The 22,061-nt window shown below is 34.3% G+C and overlaps 3 protein-coding genes across 4 annotated transcripts; 1 reads left to right on the top strand and 2 right to left on the bottom strand.

Moving 5' to 3' along the window:
- Positions 1 to 781: 781 nt before the first annotated feature.
- Positions 782 to 4,842, top strand: LOC144565077 (putative B3 domain-containing protein Os06g0632500). Of its 2 annotated transcripts, XM_078314709.1 has the most exons (6): positions 786 to 1,044; positions 1,813 to 2,161; positions 2,871 to 3,181; positions 3,384 to 3,605; positions 4,008 to 4,139; positions 4,379 to 4,842. In XM_078314709.1, the coding sequence occupies exons 1-6, from the start codon at positions 946 to 948 to the stop codon at positions 4,628 to 4,630; spliced, it is 1,365 nt and encodes a 454-aa protein (XP_078170835.1). In that variant the 5' UTR covers positions 786 to 945; the 3' UTR covers positions 4,631 to 4,842. The 2 variants fall into 2 exon arrangements, with proteins under 2 accessions (XP_078170836.1, XP_078170835.1); XM_078314710.1 differs by lacking the exon at positions 4,008 to 4,139 and having other exon boundaries at positions 782 to 1,044.
- Positions 4,843 to 6,822: 1,980 nt separating this feature from the next.
- Positions 6,823 to 10,681, bottom strand: LOC144565078 (uncharacterized protein At1g32220, chloroplastic-like). The gene is made up of 10 exons (XM_078314711.1): positions 10,521 to 10,681; positions 9,869 to 10,001; positions 9,483 to 9,571; positions 8,971 to 9,026; positions 8,818 to 8,873; positions 8,470 to 8,563; positions 8,081 to 8,160; positions 7,704 to 7,746; positions 7,524 to 7,615; positions 6,823 to 7,254 (listed from the first exon to the last, which is right to left on the bottom strand). The coding sequence occupies exons 1-10, from the start codon at positions 10,580 to 10,582 to the stop codon at positions 7,081 to 7,083; spliced, it is 879 nt and encodes a 292-aa protein (XP_078170837.1). The 5' UTR covers positions 10,583 to 10,681; the 3' UTR covers positions 6,823 to 7,080.
- Positions 10,682 to 13,302: 2,621 nt separating this feature from the next.
- Positions 13,303 to 17,953, bottom strand: LOC144565079 (uncharacterized). The gene is made up of 8 exons (XM_078314712.1): positions 17,512 to 17,953; positions 16,926 to 17,006; positions 16,580 to 16,639; positions 16,217 to 16,260; positions 15,554 to 15,596; positions 15,061 to 15,132; positions 14,447 to 14,548; positions 13,303 to 13,840 (listed from the first exon to the last, which is right to left on the bottom strand). The coding sequence occupies exons 1-8, from the start codon at positions 17,839 to 17,841 to the stop codon at positions 13,721 to 13,723; spliced, it is 852 nt and encodes a 283-aa protein (XP_078170838.1). The 5' UTR covers positions 17,842 to 17,953; the 3' UTR covers positions 13,303 to 13,720.
- Between the last annotated feature and the right edge of the window lie 4,108 nt (positions 17,954 to 22,061).

The raw sequence follows: 22,061 nt of genomic DNA, 5'->3' as shown, positions 1-22,061 counted from the left end.
TCGGCCATTTGAAAAAAAAAAAATTCGGACCGCAAATATTCTATGCGGTCCGAATTTTTAAATCCAAAAAAAAAAATCGGGCCGCATATATTCTATACGGTCCGAATTTTTAATTCGGGCCGCACAGAATATATGCGGTTTGGGTAGAAATAAAAATTTTCGAAAAACGTGGTTATTTATAATAAAATTATTTATTTTTTGGGTAAAAATAAAAATCTCGGTCAAAAGTATGTCATCATGAATCTCATTTGAAAGATAAAATTGCGTAGAATACGTTTGTGATTTTAAATTCGCAAAATTCCTCATATATCGTGAGAAATATGGACGACATTGAAAAAAAAATACCTCTAAAATATATTTAAGAGATGGATGATGATGAGAATGAGTGTGAGAGAATCATATAATTCTTCTTCTTAAAATGCTACAGATAAAAATAAACCGAATATAACTGTGTTCCTTCTTCTTCGATGCATAATTAGCAACAATTTTAAATAATTTCACAAGGCCCGGTGCAGAATCATTTTCCTAAAAAATTCGCTACTCGACATGAGCTCGTATCCTCTGCATTAACTCAAATGGAATCTTTTGAGTTAATGAATCTGAACCATTCGATCGCTTTAAAAGTCGTGTAGACTAGATCCGCACTACCATTAAAGATGTCCTGTGATAAAATCAGACAGTCGGATTGGTTTCGCTTAAAATCAGACGGCTGAAATTTGTTAACTCAAAAGATTCCCTTGAGTTAATGCAGAGGATACGTGTTCACTCCGACAGTGGAATTGGACCCCCACCGTCTCGAAATCCCACAAGAGAGAGAGAGAGGCGCGCCGCGCGCGCACTCTCTCTGTTCGCTCTCCCCTAGCTAAACCTCAAATCCTGATCACACTCTCCAGTCGCACCTCTTTCTTCTTAGTTCTTATAACAAACAACGCACGCGACGAGATCATGGCGCCCCTAAAATATCCGAATGCAAACGCCTCTCCAAGTCTTACCAAGAGACCCCAGTTCTTCAGAGTTCTCATCCCCAATCCTTTTGTAAAACTGGTATTCTTTTTTTCCTCTCTGTACCCCATTAATAGTTTGATTTGACTTTGATTGAAATTTGCCGGGATCTATGCCTTTACTGTTTATTAACTAGTCATTTTCAAATGTTTCGTCTCTTTTTGGCACCGAGTTGTCCGATCAAGTGCAGACAAAATCTTTCTATATTGGTAACAAATTCTCTGATCAAAAGGCGACATTATGGATAACGGAAAAATAGACCCCAAATTGGTAACAATTTTTCTGATCAAAATTTCGTCTTATATTACCTTTTCAAAATTAAATGTTGTAGAGACAGTAGAGTTATAAGAATTACCAAATAATTACCTTAGCAGCTTCTAGTATAGTAAAAAAGGCCTTGCAAAGTACAAATTACCCACATAATTCTTTGTGAAACGCCCTTAGACTTGTAAGAAGATTTCAGTATTTGCCACACAGCCAACAATACTTCTTTTAAACAATCTCTGGGCCAATTTTGCCCTTGGCTCGCTCACCAATAAGAGCTTGCTACTATGCTTACGTGTGCTAACTAACCATGTCTTCCGCATGTGCCTACACTACTTTAACAAGTGCCAACCATGAACAAATTTAACACAAGGATTAGTATTTGACATGGCGCTCTCTTTATATTGGAGGAGCTGGGACTGAATAAATGCTCCCTGGCAAGCCAAAACATTTCCCTTGTTTTAATTTTCTTTAGTCAAACCTCTTTCATTTTATTTGGTTTTAATTTACATTCTAATATTTAATATAATTTATTTATTTTTGTAGCCCATCCCACAAAATTTTATGAAACATCTTGATGGAGACCGGTACAACAAAGCCACATTACTAAGCCCGCATGGAAAATTCTGGCACATCAATTTGCACCAGGAAGGGAATGATTTGTACCTTGATGGTGGCTGGTCCAACTTTGCGAAAGAGCACGACCTCTGTACCGGCGATTTCGTGGTTTTTCGGTATGAGGGCAATATGGTATTTACCGTTAAAGTGTTTGATGTGACTTGCTGCCTCAAGGAGTATGAGCTTGCCTCTTGTAAGAGCCCAGGTTGTAGTTCTACCAGTAATGAGTCCTCGGAGGTTGAGTCTCTGACATTAAATCAAAGTTCAGAGCACGAGGGTAAGCTTGCATCATTGATTTGAACTTTGTGCTATTCATGATAATTTAACATTTGATCTTTGAAATGGTTGGGAAGCTTGTTAGTCAAGTAGAACATGGTATGGTAAAAGGGGTCAACCAGTCTGACCAATTGTGGTACCAGCAACCAACAACTCTTCAATTTGTCAGAGCATGCTTCTGAAGTTTGCAATTAAAATCCTGAAGTTAATGAAATCTTTGCTAGTTAATCCTCAAATGTTTGTCTGCGTCTCTATTTCGTCAAACCCCCACCCCTTGCAATTTATGCAATTGGACTTTTCAACAAGTAAAGCGAGCAATGCGTACCTTCAAAAGAAAGAAAGAAATAAATAAAAGTAAATAACATAGGAGGGCTAAAAGTTGGTCTGACTGGCAGTGTTACCTTACTCGCAAATTTATACCAATTCCTGAACATATCTGCATACGCTAATATCCAACTTTTTTTAATTTGAAGTTTTTGCACTTGTGGAATTGTGCTGCCCATTTACCATTCCTTTATTTTTATTAAACACTAGTAGGATAATGCTATCATACTTATATATAATTGTGTTTTTTCTTACTTCTTCTTTTTCGGTAGGGGTTGCTTTTTTTTCATATATTATTGGTGCAAACTGACTGCCAGAATGTCCATTCATGGTTTTGGACCTTGTCTATTATATTTATCGAATGACCTGATTTTTTCATGTGAAAGATGAAGTGCAGTGTAACAGCACACCTTCGAGCAAGAAAAGGAAATCGATTGAGATCTCCAGAAAGAGAACAGCTTCTCCAGCAACTGCATCAATCAAGAAATCCAAAAAGACTTCTTCCAGCTCAGCAACTCCACCAATCGAGAAGACCAAAAGGATCACTCATGTCTCATCAACTCCAATCAAAAGAATTGAAAAGACCACTCCCAGCTCCCCAACTCCACCAATTGAGAAAGCCCACAAAAACTCTCCTAGCTTAACTTCACTTCCACACTTTGAAAAGGTTGTCAGACCGTACTCCTCTAATTACATGGTAAGCACCAAGCATTATCTTGATGTTCATATGCTGTTTCTGTTACTTGGTCAGTCCAGATTTAGTACTCTTATCTTTCATTTTTGCCTAATGGGCATAAAGGCCTTTGTATTGTGTTTGATTTTACCTTTCTGTGGTTTTATTTGCTCAAGTGCACTCACATGTGCATGTGAATGATGGGTAGAATTTGTATCAATTTCAGAGCTTTCCAAAGAAATTCTGCAATCGACATGGGCTCGTTTCTAGGAAAGGAATAACCTTGAAGAACTTGAAAGGTAAAAGTTATGACGTACTGTTGTTCGATAGGAATACTGAGGTTCGTGTGGGGAAAGGTTGGAGAGATTTTACTTCAGAAAATGGCCTCAGAGATGGTGACATCTGCATTTTTACGCTCGTCGCCAAATCAACAATGCTCGTTTGCCTGGTACAATGTTTTTCTTTCATTTGATTTTTACCAATTTATTTGATAATTATTGGGATTTAAGTTCACTTAAACACTATAATAGATAGATGATAACAAAACCCAAGTACCATAATATAAAAAATAAAAAAAATAGTCATCATATTAAAAATAAAAGAAGAGAACTAAGCATGACTTATGGAGAAAAGTATCTCAAAAAAAAAAAAATAATGTCTATCACATATGCCCCCTTTAGTTTTTTTAAACAATGTCCAATCTGACCCTCCTTTTATCCTATGCATTTATAGTTAAAAGAATGAGACGTAGTTTGGGCAATACTGATAGCAAATATAAATTGTCTAGATAGTATAATTAACACTAGCATCAAGTATGATCATCATAAAACAATTTTGTCATTATCAACAGAAAGACGTGCAAGGTAAACTCGAAGCACACAAAGATTCTAGGGAGGAAATTGCATGCAACAGTGCACTTGTCATTCAGTGTCCACAATTTGAGAACATCGTTAGGCCTTTCAACCTTAGGCTTGGCTATTTTGTAAGTTCTATGTTCTTCTTTTGTGCAATAACACTTGTAGTAATATCAATGCTGGTGATATAGTCAATTGGGTTGGTCAATCAAAAACCTCAGCTCGTTAGTTCAAACCAATTTTCACTCAAATTATCCGCAACTGTAGAATCATTTTCAACTTGACACCAGCTCAATTTTCTCACAATCAATAGTCTCAATTTTCCCACAGACAATATTCAGGCTTGTTCTCTCTTACTTGTACGCAGACCATTCCAGTGTCATTTTGCTTGGAAAATGGGCTTGTTTCAAAGCGGTATGTCATATTGGAGGATTCAGATGGCACAAAATGGCAGGTACGGTTCTTAATTCGGAATGAGAGGGCTAAGTTTCAAAAGGGGTGGTCCAAATTCTCCAAGGCACATGACCTTAAAGTAGGCAAGAAGTGCATATTTACTCTTGTGGGGGAAAATACTTTTCGGGTTATTGTCGAGAAGAAGCAAGCAGAAAATGACGCTTAGGTTTCTCTAGTGGTTTGTTGTCGATTAGTGAATAGCCCCATGAGAAACAGTAAGTGGGTTTACCGGGTTAGTATTGGAATGCCTCTTCCAGTTCTTACATGAATTGGGATGTCTTTCTGTCATGTTCTGTAACCATATCACAAACCTGCCGCTAATTTGTCAATTAGTTGGATAAATAATTTTAGTCAGACTTAATTGTTTATTGATTGGCATGGCATGTCTTCTGAGCAATGTTTTAAAATGCGGTTTTCATGCGGTATGCGGAAGGCCACTGCATACCACATATGTGGTATGTGGTTGCATACACGGATTTTAATGCGGTATTATATATGTGGATTACGATAATATTAATATAACAATTATTTTAATTTTGAGGTTTTTATTTTATTTCTCCAATACTTTGACCCAAACTTTGAGTTTGCACAAATGAATACCTGATATGATAAGATATGATCCGATCATATCGTATCCAATGCAATGCTTAGTTTAAGTTATCCAATTTTAACTGAGGGGGTAATAAGAATTCGGATCCAGTAGGTTACCGCACAAGGGAATCTTTTAGAATGATTCCCTAATTGGTGGATCCGGACCATTCTTTTAACTTGACACAAATCTCAAAGCTCAAAAATACTGCCCCCTATTGCGACCCGAATCTCAAACCGGTTGAGATTTAATCTCAAACCGTAAAGTGAGGGTGATCCCTACAGAGGATACGGATTCGGGGTAATAATGGCCCCAAAAGTCTTCGGTCCAAAATATGCAAAGATTTGCAGCTGTGCAGTGAGCTGGCATTCAATAAGAATAAGAACCTTCGCTTCCCTAAATTGCCGACAAATCAAGCAAGAGCACTCTGGTTCAATAGAAATTCTTGGGTCCCACAACTCCGAATAGGGCTAGCAACGAGCCGGCTCGGTCCGAGTTAGACCAAGTCCGTGGCTCGCTCATTTCAGCAATGAGCGAGTTATGAGCGAGTCAACATTCAGATCCTAGCTGAAAAGGTGGCTCATGGCTCACTTGTTTTGACAACGAGCGAGCCGAGCTAGCTCGTGTTTGCTCATCGGCCAAAAGTCCAAATGTATTAGACTATGTAATATAAAGTCAACTATCAGAAATTAAGTTTGTAATTAAATTCATACATACAAAAATACTAAATTTTCAAATTCATACAAACATAATTCACAAAATAAATTTATGTATACTAAATTCACACACATTTATACCATTTCACAAATTCATACTTGGACCGAGCTAGCTCGCCAGCTCGTGAGCGAGCTAGGTCTCAGCTCAAACTTGTTAATTTTGGATTAAGCTAGTGATGAGCTGGCTCATTAATAGCTCGGTCCACTAATGAATGAGTTGTTAGCGAGCGAATCAGATGTGAGTCACGATCGGTTCATGAGCTACGAGCTTTGTTGCCACCCCTAACTCCGAAACAAAATGAATGAGCCACTTGGAGAGTTATGAAAGAAGCAAGGAGGCGCTGGAATTTTTAACGGACCCGGGTTCGGAACTCAGATAATGGGTTTTTAGTACTTTTGGTCTGCGGACTCAAATGATGGGTTTGCGGATTCAAATAAAAGGTTTGATAATGGGTTTTAAATATTTTTGGACCTACTTTTATCATAGACCGCATGGTCCACATATATTTTATGTGGTAACGGGCTGTATATGCATATGCGGCCCCATAAATCACATTTTATTACACTGATTTAGTTTTTTAGCATCTCTTCTTTCCTTTTTCTTTTTGAGGCCGCCTTCTAATTTGGTCACTTTCAACCACTGCATGCTATTCAAGGAAGTCAAATATTATACTTGCTCAACCAAATGATAATCGGATGTAAAACAAATTAATGTGCTTCTTGAAACAAAATCAGTGAGCTTCTGATTCAGTTTTAACAAGTTATGTCTTAATTCGTTCCGTGATACTATGTCACTCGTGTGCAAGCTAAAGATCAACATTACTCGTGGATGTGCACATGATATTTTTGTATTTTCTCTCAAATGATTTTTGTATATCAACTCTCGAAATTGAAGGCTAAACTGCCCTGACACTTATCCGTACACTTTTATTAGTCCCCACAAACCCCACAACACAAATTTCTAGCATAACAAAAGAAAAATTATTGAAAAAAGAGTTTGCTACGAGAAAGAAATTGTGGGACAAAAGTTCCATTACTCGCAGAGACCATCCGGACCATGAACTGTTTAAAATTCTTATTTGATAGGATTATCTGATTTGATGATTACTATGCCAAAAGCGTAAAAATAAATGAAATAAGAAAAACAACAAAACTCATTAGTGCCCCATATAGCGCCTCGTTTTATTTTCTAATAAAAGAACCAAAAGGAAAAAAGATACAAAAAAAAAACAGAATGACACAGAAGGAAAAAGAAAAAGAACACTAAATGACTGGTTCTTTGCTGTATTTCACGGAAGGCGAGAAAATACATCACTTTTGGTCACTGTAGCGAAGAATTCCATAAACATCTACTATGCCTGGTGGGAACACTGGGTCTGTAGCTGCTCTTACCGCAACTCTCGCAACTGAGGTTGCACTCACAGGAGGTGTCAACAGGGGGCCAACCACCGGTAACTTATTAAGTGGTTTAGCGCGTTGTAGCAGCTGTAGAACAAAACAAGTTTAATTATTATGCAACACTAATTTAAACTAAAGTTTACCTTTCCACAGGTTGGTTCATCAAGAAACTGACCAAATCATGTCAAGTACTGCTAATTTTTTATCTTTGGGGTGTAGCCTGGAGGTTATTAAGGCCCGACTAATCCACATAAATTCAGCTAAACATAAGAAAGAAGGATGGAGTAAATTGGGCAAAAAGGGTAAAAGACAATATGTTTGTGTGTGCATGTGTGTGAGTGAGAGCGATCAAGTACCATTTCAAGAGGTGAGCCAATAAGACCAAGAGGTACTTTCAAGCTTCCCACTTGACGAGTTCCATGAATAAAGCCTGGCCTGATTATAACCCCTGTCAAACAAAATCAAATTAGTAAGCATCACATTAAGGGATGAAAGAATTAAAAGAGAAAAAAAATTCAGTGTATGAGAAATCTCACCTCCGTAAGTAAATTTAGATAGCAGTTCTGCCTCTGCAGCCCTCTGTCCACCAAAATAACATTAAACATGTTATAAGATGACGAGAATATTGGATTTCACAACTCAACTTATCATCCAAGTGCCAAAGCGACACTGGTAATGCCAAATAAAATACAGGTGATAGAGAAGCAAATTCTAATTTTTCCCGGTTTTTCATTCCCGTTGGCTCATTTCATATTTACATAAAATATAGCTTTAAAACTTCATTCTCTAGCTGCCTACATCTTGCTGGTACTATAACCCATTCTCTATAATATACTTATTATGAGAATTGCAGACTTAAATAGTTTGTGGATGCCTAAAGCTACATTAATAATCCAGGTGAATGTTAAGCTACCTTCCCTTCGTAATAACCTTGCAACAGAAAATTCACAAAACCAAAGTCAGCAGCTGAGATGTACACAAATCTCTTGACACCTGTATGAAGACACTATTTCTAATTATTTTATAAGCCAATAAATAGATTATATATTTCATCTTAATAAGTAGATAACAGTGCAACTGACGATTAAATGAGGTACAATAGTAAGACTGCTTCCCAAATTACATGTTTAATTTGCTTTATTGGGCCTTATAAGAGATTCTGGGCACCAAACCAAATGAAATTGAAATCATTGGTTATGATAGATTCTAGTAACTTGAAGGATTGTCACATTATAAGCAATAACTTATCAAGAAAGAAATAGTAAAAAATGACTTGAGGAAAGCAAAATGTAAATTGGTGACCTTGTTCAGCAGCTACTCTGATAGCATTAATATTGGCTGTGCCATTTATTTTGTACATCTGGGAATTAGTTCCAAAACCTCCCACACAGGATATCTAATCAACATAAACAAAAGGTTATTACTTTCGACAATTTACCTCTTCGACAAAGTTAAAGTACCCAAAGTACTGAGCCAGACTGGTACTAAGTGAAAATTTAGAGTTCAATTGTGCAATTAGAGAGGACACAGTCATAAATAAAAAAATTCTGGTCTGCACTCCGCACCCTTTCCCTGGAGAAGTAATAGCATGCTTGATTAGTAAGATATTGGTCAACCTAAGCAGAAGATTAAGCAAGAAATAGTACATACCACAGCTGACACCCTACTCATGGCATCCTTCAGGGAATCAGGTTCTAAAAGGTTACCTGCAAAACAATACAAAAGCAGGAATAAGAACCCAAGAAGAAAATTATTCTTTTCTTTTCATTTACTCTATTTTGTTATTATTTAGAATTAGGCTACCTTTATGCCATACAACTTTATCAACCCACGAAGCATTTACAGATGACCTCCCAGATCTGAATAAGAAACATATCCAGTAAATACCAACTAAAATGATACACAAAAGGAAGCACAAGAAGTTCAACAACAATGATAAACAACTGACAAAATCACACTGACAAGATTTCAGTTTTTACGGTTCATGACAATATATTTCAATGGTCTTAAGGAAATATGGATTAGAATAGGTTCAAAATTTTGGTTATCAGTGCTGAATTTTTGGCCTTGGCACATTCATACACTAAGTGTACTAGCAGAAATGAAATTCCTCATGCAAGCCAAAGATTTGAAAACAACAAAAAAATATTAGCATAACAGTACTAATATGGATGAGATATAAAAAATTAGCATCGCTGAAGCCATGAATACAACAAGGGTAACTATAAGCCAAAACAAGATAGAGATAACAAAATCGCTGTCGACAACAGGAAGACTGGTAAAGGTCCTAAATGTGGTGACGAATAATAACAAACCTGCTAAGGCTAGCAACAGAAAGACCACGATCCAAGGCCTCTTTGCAAACATGTGAACCAACGAATCCATTACCACCCAACACTAGCAACTGAAACAATTACAAAATAAATTTGGTTTAGTCAAAGAGTGGTTAAACTGGGCTATTCAGGACTTCAACCGAGGCATAAAGGCATGACTGATTGCTTCGGGTTAATTTAGGTTAAATTTGATAAGAAAAGCTCAACAATTTAACAAATTGCACATCTGAGCAACAAAGTCTGTGACCACTTGAATGAGGTACCAGTGTGTCCAACTGAGGTTCAGAACATAACTGAGCACTTAATTGGGTTAAAGTGGACCTTAGTTCCAAATTAGGGTTTCATCAAATATGGCACCGTACTAGTACCTGATCAGTAGCTGGTGGGTCCATTTTGACGGTCTCTGCCTCCTCCACTTTAAAGGGTTCTTCTGCCCTTTTAGGATCGCCAGAAGAAGTATCAGTTGAAAATAGCCTTCCATTACCCAGCACATGTGATGAACTATCAAACAGAAATTAAAAAAAATAAAATAAAATAAAAACATTACAATATAAAGCATGTGACGTGCAACCCATTTCCAACGTCACAGCAAGAAAAATCCAATTTTAGCTAACACAAAATGAACGCAGGATAGTCTCATTTCAGCTCTAATTGTGAAAAACTGTCACGCCGTCCTTCATCACATGAAATCCCCTCAACACCAAGAAAATATTTGCAAATTTCAGAAAAATCAAAAGTAATCTCAACACCACATTGGGCAATAATTAAACACTCATGTGATACAGATGAAATATACACCAACCCCCTCAAAAGTAAAAACCTTATTCTGCCAATCCGCTGTGTGCAATGCATGTGGGATGAGATCAATTACAAAGGAGGCGATCGCATATCTCAGGGATTTTTTTTTATTATCATGGCTTACTTTACCATAATTTTTGGACAAATACAAGGTGACGCAAGCGCTATTACGCTAAAATTAAGCCAATTTAGGGGTTGGGGGAACGGGACGAGAACACGAACCAGCAGAGGCGAGAGAGGGAAGGTCCGGAGGAATGGATCAAACGAGAAACCGCCGACTTCATAATATTATGGAAAAGAATCAAAGAAAAGCTCCTTATTTGTGCTTATTAATGTACTCGTCGATGTAGAGAGTCTTATGGAAATTGGAAATGAAGTGGGAAAGAAGCAAGGGACGGAGGGAACGGGGAGGGAGTTAGATAGGTGGCAAGAGGAGGGGCCTCGGGGAGTCCGTATCCTCTGCATTAACTTAAACTTTGAGCTAACGCATCTCGACCGTTCAATCAGAGTCCAAGCCAATCCGACCAAAGGTAGAATGCACGGGCCCCTTTAATTTCGCGCCAACATAGATTGGACGGTTCAAATTCATTCTGCATTAACTCAAATTTTGAGTTAATTCAGAGAAACGAATTCGGCCTCGGGTGTGTTGAAAGATGTGTGGCTCCAAGAAATGAAACGCCGCGCACTTACGGGCGCCCGCATGGCACATTGGCAATTTGGCACTGCCTTTTTTTTTTTCCTTTTTTTTCTTTTTTGGGGAATTTCATGAATATCCCTCAAAAACCTCGAGATTTTGTATATCTCCTCTTATATTCATAGCATCATATTAACCACTCTAAATTTCAAAAAATCTCACGAAGTTACTCAATTTATCTACTAAAACTCATTTTAAATTTATAAAGTTCATATTTTATCATTTATTAATATATATATATATATAACGAGGAGGGTTCAAATGCCTCTATTTTTTGTGCCTCCATCATGCCTTCATTTTTAAAAACTTAAATAATTCAAAGTTTAAAACTTAAACGTCAAAATAAAACCGTTAGATGTGATCTATGTTATTTTCTCTATGTGCTCATAAAAAATTATCACATTTTGATTTTGCTTTTATGTGAATCAATAAGTTAAAAAATCAACGTCTAGAAATTATCTACATTAGTATACATTTTTACAAGCTCAAGATGTCAATCAAAACAAAATTGAAATGCCATAATTTTTTACACGTGCATAGATAAAGTGATGTAGTTCATATCCAACGGTTTTATTTTAAATTTTAAGGTTTAAATTTTGAATTATTAACGTTCTTAAAAATGAAGGCACGATGGAGTCACAAAAAATGGAGGCATTTGAACCCTCCTCATATATAATTTGTATACAAAAAATATTCAGTTTTGTAATTAAACAGTTTTGAGAGCAAATAATTTATTTCTCTACTTGTGATGCATATACATAGCATTTAGGCATGTGCTGGAATGGATATCACAAGTAAGAAAATTGGTTATTTGCTCTCACAACCAACCAATAAGAAGACTGAACATTTTTTCTGTGCATTTTTTATTTTTGTAATAGAAGATAAAAATAGTACTTTATAAATTTAAAATGAGTTTTAATAGAAAAAATAATAAATTGGATAAATTTGTGAGTTGTAGAAATTCAGAGGGGTAAATATATGATTATTATGAATTTCACAGGCATAAATAAGTAATTTCAATGTTCTTGAGGGGCATAAAGAAATTCCCCAGATTAAACATCATTTTTTTTTATCTATTGTTGTAATTTTGCTTATTTCAGTCAATTCCGAACCGCAGACCGATTTGAATCAATCAGAACCGTCCATTAATTCCCAAATTATTATTGTTTTGAATTTGCCATAACACTTTTATAGATGATGAGAATTAGGGGTGTCAACAAGCTGGCTCAATCCGAGCTAAGTCCTAGTTCATCTTGTTAATTCTGAACCGAGCTATAGCCAAGCGAGCTGGACCTAGGGTATCCAAGTTAAAACCTCAACTTGAACTCGTGACAAGCCAGCTCGTAAGCTGACGAGCTAGCTCATTGGGTCTGATTGGATATTGTTTTAAGAAGAAAATAAATTCTACAAATTTTTTGAATCAAGCTGAACCGGGCTAGACAGTATAAAATGCACACAAATTCACAAATTGATGCCTAGCCAAGCTAGCTCGTGAGCCGCCGAGCAAGCTAAACCCCAACTTGAACTCGTTAATTCTAGACTGAGCTAGTGGTGAGCTGACTCATTAACAGCTCGGTCTAATAATGAGCGAGCTGTTAGTGAGCAAATCAGGTGCGAGTCACGATCGAGCCACGAGCTACGAGCTTTTTTGCCACCCTAGTGCGAATTAAGGCCCAAGTCCAAGTTTATATAGACATACCCAAAAACTGTTGCTTATTGTTAAAAGTCGACAATTTTAATGACACAAACTGTGTTATGAAATGTCACAAAAAAATTGTGTTATAAAATATCGGTATTAACTTTTTATTTATACTTTGAAATTTATAATATTGTATAATATTCTAATATAATTTTTTAGTACATCAAGTGGTAAATTTTTTAATGAAACTAGTAAAGTGATAGATTAATTACAAGAATTTTTTAAGACTAGTTTTAATGCAGAGGATATATCATGGTATCATCACTCTATATAGAGAGAGAGTTGGACTACTATGTTTCACAAAGTAAAGCGAGTAGTTTTCTATATCTTCAATTTGAAAGTTCAAAACATCGATTTAAACTTCTCAACATAATCTTCATATTAATCTGTACTTGGAGACCAAATTTTACATTTTTTTAACTTTTTTACTATTTTTTAGAATTTTTGAAAATCACAGCTTTTCATTAATAAAATAAAATTCAGAAAAACACTGATTTTCAAAAATTATTTAATCAGATTGACAATCCATATTGTTTATTCGCTCGAATGCAAACATTACAAAAACGACATGTTGTTGATCTGTGGGAACACGAGAAATATCAATGACGTCATTTGCAATAGTTTAATCTAGCAAAGAATTCTTTCTCCATAAACCATATGAAGTAGCAATTTTGGCGACATAAAAGTTGGCTAATTGAAACAAACCAGCATACAAGCGGCAGGATATATGCTTTACTTACAACTGTTAGCTGCCATTGGGATGCTTTGATTTACCAACTTAACTAGGTCCCTCTTGGCCATACAAACGAGGTCCCTCTTGGCCATACAAACGAGGGAAAAAATACTAAAAATATTTAAAAATATTATTTACAATTTACCTGTTTGCAAAATTATATGCCGCAATAAAAAAGTTTGAAAACTAGACAGCAAAAAGACCCCTTTCAAGAATTCTCCACTGTCAATCCAAGCTTCACAAAAGGATACTTGTGGCGAAAATAACTTTGCAGTACAATGTTATGGAACAGAACATCAGACAGCTTTATCCATCCATGAAGGCAGCCTCAATGAACCTCGCATACCTAGTTTCGTAAGGCATATTGCATACAATATGTGCAACAGAAATACCAGGAACCCGCAATTGAACAAGAGCTGTTAACAAAATAGAGGAAAATTTTAAGAGCCCTGACAATTGTTGACACAAGATTTTTCAGTAAATGACACTAATGGTCCTTCATGTTTTACAAGATTTTTATTTTAAAAATAAGTTCAAATTGCGCAATTTTGATGCATTGAAAAATAAAACAAAGAAAAATGCCACATCCACACACTATATGCGAATGCCTTTTTGAGAATAATTTTAAAAAAATGATTATAAATGAAATTAATTTTTGCAGTTCTTGTCAGGTTTACAATATTGCTGACCCAGTGAATGTGTATCCTCTGCATTAACTCAAAAAGGAATATTTTGAGTTAATGAATTTCAACTGTCTGATTTTAAACGGAGTTAATCCGGCCGCTACTTATGATATAGAGGGCCCTTTAATATTAGTGCGGATCTAGTCTGCACAAATTTTAAAATAGATCGGATGGTCAGGATTCATTAACTCAAAAGATTCTCTTTTGAGTTAATGCAGAGGATACGAATTCATATTTTCCATTATTATTTCCAACTGATTTTAATAGTATAACAAAATTTATATTTGCATAAAACTTAAAATGTAATATTCCAAAAGAGAGGGGTCGAGGTGGACTTACCAGAACTCCAAATAATATGTAAATGGCTTGCATGGTAGGAACTGTAGAGACGCCTAGCGCTTGAAGGATATAGGTAATAGAAGCATGTATATTTATCGTAATCTACATTTTATAGTCAATTAGAGATAAAATCTTGAACAACAAATTAGCAAGTACACCTTCTATGCAATTCTGAAAAGGATCTCAGCATATCTGATGTACCATTGCAAATCTAAGTGCATGCAAGGATACACGATCAGTTGGCCCCACTTTTGCAATATGTGGAATTCTAAATAAAGATGTTTCATTGCTTACATGCAAGCCCCCATAATCCATTATTATCTCAACAAATAAAAGGGTCAGCAAGACATAACTACATATTAGGTGTGTACCTATACCCCATTTCTTCCAAAAATTTCTCGATCCAACCCTCATTTCTCCCTGATATGCAGAGAGAAAAGTGATGAAGCACAGCGATTTGGGCATTTTTAGAGGAAGCTGGTGATATTTCCCCGACTTTTAAGGGTCTAAGCCACATTTCTCTTTTTGCAGAGGGCAAAAAACATTTAGAACTTTAGCATAATACTCTAAATTATTCAAAATTATCTTTGAAGTAAAGGTTATAAGATGAGTACCAAAGAGAGTATATTTTCTCTTATCAGGAAGGATGATACCAAAACATAACCACATGCTCCAACTGCACGTGCCTGGATATTAGAATGATAATATCATAAAATCAAGAACTAACATACTAGATTTCGTACCATCCTCATCAGGTCCTGGCCCTTTATATACAAGCCAGAATGGGTACCTGCACCCCGGTTCACCTTTTCTTATTGTCTTAATTTTGAGGCTTAAGTGCATGGCTAAGAGTTCATTTAATCGGGATAGCTTATTTTATGAACCATGTATGTCAGTCCCAGTAATGGCACAGACCAACCATTCCACAGAAAAATAAATAAATAAATAAAAACATCCAAGAGAAAGTGTTGGACCTTTTAGCAAAAATACTCGTGTCTTAAGAGAGAGAATAAAAGAAAACCAAGATTATGAAGGTATTGAATATAAAGGAACTAAATATGAATAATTCCTACTAAAAGAAACTAGAGGATTGCAAAAGAATATTACAATGGTAGTTAGGAGGATAGAAAGAGCCCAACTGCTTTCTAGTCTGTAACCAAAATAGAAATATCATAAAAGTGTCATTGTCATCCAAGTGAAACTGTATATCTATGAATACTACTTTAAAGAAAAAAATAAAGAAAGACAGTAATAATCTCATATAAAGGCACGATAAATGGTATGATGGTATGCATCTGTCATTCTACACAGGACCAGTAAATTCTAGACCAGCATGATGCAGATATGTGAATGCTCAATATGTAACTCAATTTAGCTTTGATGTGGCAACTAAGAACTATCTGTTCTCAAATAAACAAAAAAATACCAGCAAATATGCAATTCAATCAAGCATTGATGGCATCCAATTTTAACCCACATTAGTCCTGATGATACTTATATTGATAATATTGATGTGACTTACAATCATCATCAAATGACCCAGACCTAAATACACACAATATTGTAGATAAACAATGATAGTTCCATTAAGAACCAAAGGTGGAATAAAAGAGGTGCATGATTTCTTCTTATTTTAGCTAAAACAATTTCTGTAAAACATACAATGTAGCCATTACGGGCATAGGCACAGGACCTGACTAAAACAGTAGAAAAGCGACATTAAAATCCTTGGTCATTGACTTATTGGATTTGGATCTAGAGAAAACTCACCTCCAAAGAGTTCCCATAACAAAACCAACTATGCCATGCATTAGCTGGAAAAATGCAAAAGTAAAAAAAAATACAAAGATTAAATATGACAATACATGTGCCTCAAACCATCTAGCAGTCGCATTATCAGCACAAATGGTTCTACTCTACCAGCTTAACAATAAAGTATAGCATAATTTATGTTTCTTTTTCTAGGGACATTCAGCAGAATATTGATGTCCAAGTCCACTTAGGATATGATACATAACCAATATCAGGAAGCACCAACGATCGGGCACCATTGTATTTATTTTGTTACTTACCCATGAGATTTGATTACGCAATTGTATAATGAGCAAGTAAAGTTCTTTTAAGAGCATATACCAAGTAATTCAATGCTTTAACTGGACCCGCCAATGTAAGCAGCAAAATGGCAGTGGCCACCTAAACAAAAGAAAGAAGAATTAAAGTTACAAAGAGGAAAAAAAAAAACAATGAAATAATTTCGTAAGTGCAAACTACTATCATTTAAATTCAGTATTCAACCTTTAAGAAATTGACAGTTGAGCAACCCAAACTAAACTATGTATCCTGCAGTTGACATGAGGGACTGGTTCTCCATCTATATTTTATCCCAAATGAACTACTCTGCAGTGATATTTAAGATCCATTGCAATAAGAACAGCAAAATCAGATGCCTTTGTGACAATTACCCTAGAAAGAAACTAACCATGGTTTTCCGGCCAGCTGAGAGACCCCACCTGACCGAAGAGATAACAATTGGCAATGGGAAGAAACAGCCAAAATAATTCTGTAAGTTGCAAGAAAGAAGTAGAGAGCAAACATTAATGGTTAAAAAAAATATCAGAGCTCTCCCTCACTGACTTGATACATTTTAACCAACAAATTAGAATTTTCTTACACACATCTTGCCTCGACACATTAGAATCTAATCATGATTAATTGTGTGGTTGGATTTGGATGCGCACGCATGGATTGGGATTTACCAGTAGTACTTTTTCTATATGGAGCATAGTTGGTGATTTTCCACCTCTCAGCCTTAATTTTGACATATATGAAATTGCAGATGGAGCGCACGGGGCCCCTTTAATCTGACGATTCAAATCTAACTGTCCGGATCTAAACTAAAAATTGGGTTAATTTAGGAGATCCGAACTCTTGGTAACCGGTGTCATTTAAACCATTTCACATTGCACCGAAGGTGTTCGGAAAAATGCTTATGAAAACCATCTCAAAACAGAACACCTCCTACACAAAGGCAAAAAAAAAAAGAAAAAAGGGGATCAATAACTGACTTCTATGGAGAGGGAGTTGCTAAGGAAGTACGCGAGGCCTGACACGGATGCAAACATCGCGCACTCCACCAGGCGAAGCGTCTTCTGAAAGGCCTCATCCCCTCCATCGCTATCACTCCCCCCTTCACTCTTCCAATGTGTCGAGCTAACGCGCCTCTCTGCTTGGCTGGCGTAAGCCCTGGAAGCAGCGAGAGGCGGTCGAGTTATAAACGTTGGGGAATCGGTGAATGGCGACGCGAGGATAGGGACTGAGATGGGAAAGAGAGAGGGACGATGAAGAAGAGGGGAGGGAACGGGACGGAAGAGGAGGATGGCAGTTGGAGTGGGCATGAGAGCATCAGGGAAGAGGATTGGTGTACGACTGTACGGTGAGTGCGCTTACAGATAGTCGCAAACTCGCAATTCACTAGCCAGTGGGGAAGGGGAGCACGGAGCAGACTAGCAGAGGGGTGCCGGGGTGATCCAACCGTCCGATTAACGAATGTAACCAGCAAAATGGCAGTGGACGGTCTGATTTTTTTTCAATCAATTGTTATAAAAAATAAAAATAACGAATTTTGGTCTGGATTTGGTCCGGTTTAGTACGGGTTGTTGGTTTTGGTCCAGGTTTGGTCTGGGGACTGGACTGTCCGGTTTTTTTAAGAATTCATCTCCATTGGTGAAAGGCTTTGCAATTGCAAACAGTCTTTTTGCAATTTCAATTCATCTTAATTTTTGGGTGTATTTGGATCACTCAAGAATAGAGCTATTCTTGGGTTAGCTCCACTATTCTCAAATCTTGGTGATCCAAACACAAATTTGCAAATAGGATTAGCTCAAGAATAGCTCTATTCTACTAATCCAAAGAAATGGTGGGTTAGCAAGAATAGCTCTAGTGGGGTTAGTGATATTAATAAAATATTTGATTCCTCTCAATTAAAGTATGTTTAAATATTAAATTAGTACTAAATATAATATAATATAATATTAGATCAGTATTAAATAAAATATTTGTGTAAATATTAAACATAATATAATATCAATTTAAAATATAGATTAGTATTAAATAAATATAATATTAAATAAAATATTAGATTAAATATCATATCGTAGTCATTTAAATAATAAATATAATATAATATTAGTTTAAATATTATATTAATATTAAATAAATATAATACCATGTTAGATTAGTATTAAATAAAATATTAGATTAAATATAATATAATATTAGTTTAAATATTAAATGTAATACAGTATTAGTTTAAATGTTAAATGTAATATAATATTAGTTTAAATATTAAATTTAATATAATATTAATTTAAATGTTAAATGTAATATAATATTAGTTTAAATATTAAATTTAATATAATTGTAATTTAAATATTAGATTAATAATTAAATAACCATAATATCAAATTACATTAATATGAAATAAAATATTAATTTAAATATTATATTAGTATTAAATAAATATAATATTAGTTTAAATATTAAATGTAATACACTATTACTTTAAATGTTAAATGTAATATGATATTAGTTTAAATATTAAATGTAATATAATATTAATTTAAATATTAGATTAATAATTAAATAACTATAATATCAAATGATATTAATATTAAATAAAATATTAATTTAAATATTATATTAGTATTGAATAAATATAATATAATCTTTTTTTAAATATTAAATAAATATAATATAATATTTATTGAATATTAAATGTAATATAATATTACTTTAAATATTAGATTGGTATTAAACTAAATATTAAATTAAATATTAAATTAAATATTAAATTAAAAATAAAATCATATTAGATTAGTACTAAATTTAATATTAAATTAAATATTAATTTAAAAATAAAATAATATTAGTTTAAATATTAATATAATATAAATAGTAAAAAAATTCAAAAAAATATAAAATTTCATATGCAAACACATTTTAACATATATATTATATTATATATACATATATATACATATATTATATTAGCGAGTCTATGGTACTATGTATATCACGGGTTGTTACCGTGCTACGGCTCTATATTCGAGTTTTCAAATCCTAACGGTCAATCCGAACCGTTCATCTTGTTCTCCATATTAATATATGTTTGGAGACCAAATTTTACATTTTTTGAAATTTTTTTACTATTTTTTTAGATATTTAGAAAATCACTTGATCTGAAAATTATGGACCATCCAAAAACAGTGATTTTCAATAAATTTAAAAAATAGTAAAAAAATTTCAAAAAATGTAAAATTTGGTCTCCAAACACATATTAATATGGAGAACAAGATGAACGGTTTGGATCGACCGTTAGGATTTGAAAACTCGAATATAGAGCCGTAGCACGGTAACAAATCGTAATATGCATAGTACCATAGACTCACTCATATTATATTATATATACATATATTATATTATATATACATATACATATATTATATTATATATACATATACATATACATATATATATATTATATTATATTAATTTTTCTTAGGGCCATAAAAAATCCGGCATGAAAAATGTTGATCCGGATTATTTGTAGCAGTCTTTCGAATAAATCAAATTATATAGTATTCCATCTATTTTTTAAAAAATATATTAAATATTTGTAATACTTCAATATAAAAAATAAATAAATTATAAATGAAAAATGAAAAAAAAAATTTCCTAATTCCGGAAAAAATTATTCCGGATTTAGAAAAAAAAAAAAAAAACTAAATCCGGAAAAAATTATTCCGGATTTAGGATCCAATTTCCGGAAATTGGTATTGAAACCGGAAAAAAAATTTCCGGTTTGAGTAGTTTTGGAAATAAACATGTGGTTTGGTTAGTTTTTTAAATTTATATATTTTTTTTGGATATAAATAAAAAAAATCCGCGAATCAGACTAGTTAAAGTCCGACTTATTCATCTTCTGAACAAAATCCCCACCATTCAAACATACTGTTAGCAAGTCTTTTCTGGAATTAATTGGCAGCGCGGAAGTCCAAATTTTTTTTAGTCAGCAACCTTAATTAATCAAAATTTAAAAAACACAACCCATTCCTTCAAATTTTAATTTTTATTACCCACGTTTTCTCAGGACCAAATATTTTAGTGTGCATCCGGAAGAAGAGCACCAAATTGATTTTTTCGTGTGCGGCATCAAATTGATTTTTTTTTGGATGCACACCCTTAGAAAGCTCACCAATATATTTTTTTTAAGTTACGTTCTAAATTGTTAGAAATTTTTGGGCTAAATTTTTTTTCCTGTTCTATTCTATTTTATTTTGTGGTATTTAGAATTATATGTACACATAAAATTTGATGATGAAATTGTATAAAATAAAACACACTTGTTTAACAAATAAAATTTTGGACTCAATTTGAACTAAAAATACAACAACAAATTATATGCACAATCTGAGCAGCGTTTTGTACTAAGTTAGTTGGTGCACAAATTGCTACAAATTATACACACAATTCGATCAACGTTTTATACTACAAATTATACGCAGAACATAAAAAAAATTAATCCAAAAATTTCAAACAGAACATAACTAAAAATAAATAAAAAATTAGTGCGCTTCCTGAGGGTGTGCATAAAAAACTAAAAAACTATAGAAAAAATAATTAAAAAATAAATTTGGTACGCTTCTTCAGCACACGCACTAAAAAAATTAGTGCACATCCTGAAAAAGCATGGGTGTTAAAATTTGAAATTTGAAGTTTTGAGTGATGCATGAATCATTGAGATGCTAACTATCAAAATTTCGGCGGAAAAGTATAATCAGACTTCAGAGTTGCATAATCGGAGTCGCGTACGGGCCCCAGCGGGAAGTTATTTTTGTATTAACTCGCTAGTACTCACAATTTACTGCTGTATAGTAGTGTGAACAGCTGGACCGATGCACAGAATCCATGAAAATCACGACAATTTATTTGCCTGTTCCGCTGGAAAAAAAAAAGTGCAACGGTACTACTAATTTGTCGAATTTAAAAATATCTTGCTCTATTATTGAGCACGTACATTCTACCTCATTTAATTTTCTTGATGCGTGGTGAGTGGGAAATATACTTCTAAATTAAATTATGAATGTACATCTAATCTGAACGCACGAATTTAGTCACAATTTTTTAATGCATGAATCAATCTGAATTTATAAAAAGCATGCGTTTAGTCGAATATTTTATTTGTAGCAGTTTAAAATTCATAAAGTAATATGCGGTTAGAGAAATCTCGAAACTTAATAATAATAAGTTTTGAGATTTTGAGAATGGAGACTAAATAAGTTTTGGTGTATGATGTAATTGCAACTTCTTTTTTTAATATTAATGCATACCCTGGGGCCTGGGCATTCCCTGCCAAGCTTTCAAAAAAAAAAAAGAGAATGGAGAGTGGAGACTAGAGGTGATTAATGAGCGAGCATGAGCGAGTTAGGGTATGCTCATGCTCGCTCATTAAGTAAATGAGCGAGTTGTTAATGAGCGAGTTTAAATGAGCGGATAAATGAGCGAGTTGTAAATGAGCGAGCTTTTAATGAGCGAGTTATGAGCGGCTCACGAGTTA

Source organism: Carex rostrata, chromosome 14 (assembly GCF_964058835.1).
Source record: "Carex rostrata chromosome 14, lpCarRost1.2, whole genome shotgun sequence".
NCBI classification, from domain to species: domain Eukaryota; kingdom Viridiplantae; phylum Streptophyta; class Magnoliopsida; order Poales; family Cyperaceae; genus Carex; species Carex rostrata.
The sequence above is the reverse complement of the archived record's forward strand: the minus strand, read 5'-3'. Positions and strand labels throughout refer to the sequence as shown.

Bases quoted from the DNA above. Each gene is read 5' to 3' on its own strand.
- LOC144565077 (XM_078314709.1), top strand. From the start codon at position 946: ATGGCGCCCCTAAAATATCCGAATGCAAACGCCTCTCCAAGTCTTACC. The intron at 1,045-1,812 runs GTATTCTTTTTT...TTATTTTTGTAG, and splicing joins CCAATCCTTTTGTAAAACTG to CCCATCCCACAAAATTTTAT. The intron at 3,606-4,007 runs GTACAATGTTTT...CATTATCAACAG, and splicing joins CAACAATGCTCGTTTGCCTG to AAAGACGTGCAAGGTAAACT.
- LOC144565078 (XM_078314711.1), bottom strand. From the start codon at position 10,582: ATGAAGTCGGCGGTTTCTCGTTTGATCCATTCCTCCGGACCTTCCCTC. The intron at 9,027-9,482 runs GTTTGTTATTAT...TTTCTTATTCAG, and splicing joins TCTGTTGCTAGCCTTAGCAG to ATCTGGGAGGTCATCTGTAA. The intron at 8,161-8,469 runs GTCACCAATTTA...GTCTTCATACAG, and splicing joins CAGAGTAGCTGCTGAACAAG to GTGTCAAGAGATTTGTGTAC.
- LOC144565079 (XM_078314712.1), bottom strand. From the start codon at position 17,841: ATGCCCACTCCAACTGCCATCCTCCTCTTCCGTCCCGTTCCCTCCCCT. The intron at 17,007-17,511 runs GTCAGTTATTGA...TGCAACTTACAG, and splicing joins GCAACTCCCTCTCCATAGAA to AATTATTTTGGCTGTTTCTT. The intron at 15,133-15,553 runs GTAATATTCTTT...TCTAATATCCAG, and splicing joins CTATCCTCCTAACTACCATT to GCACGTGCAGTTGGAGCATG.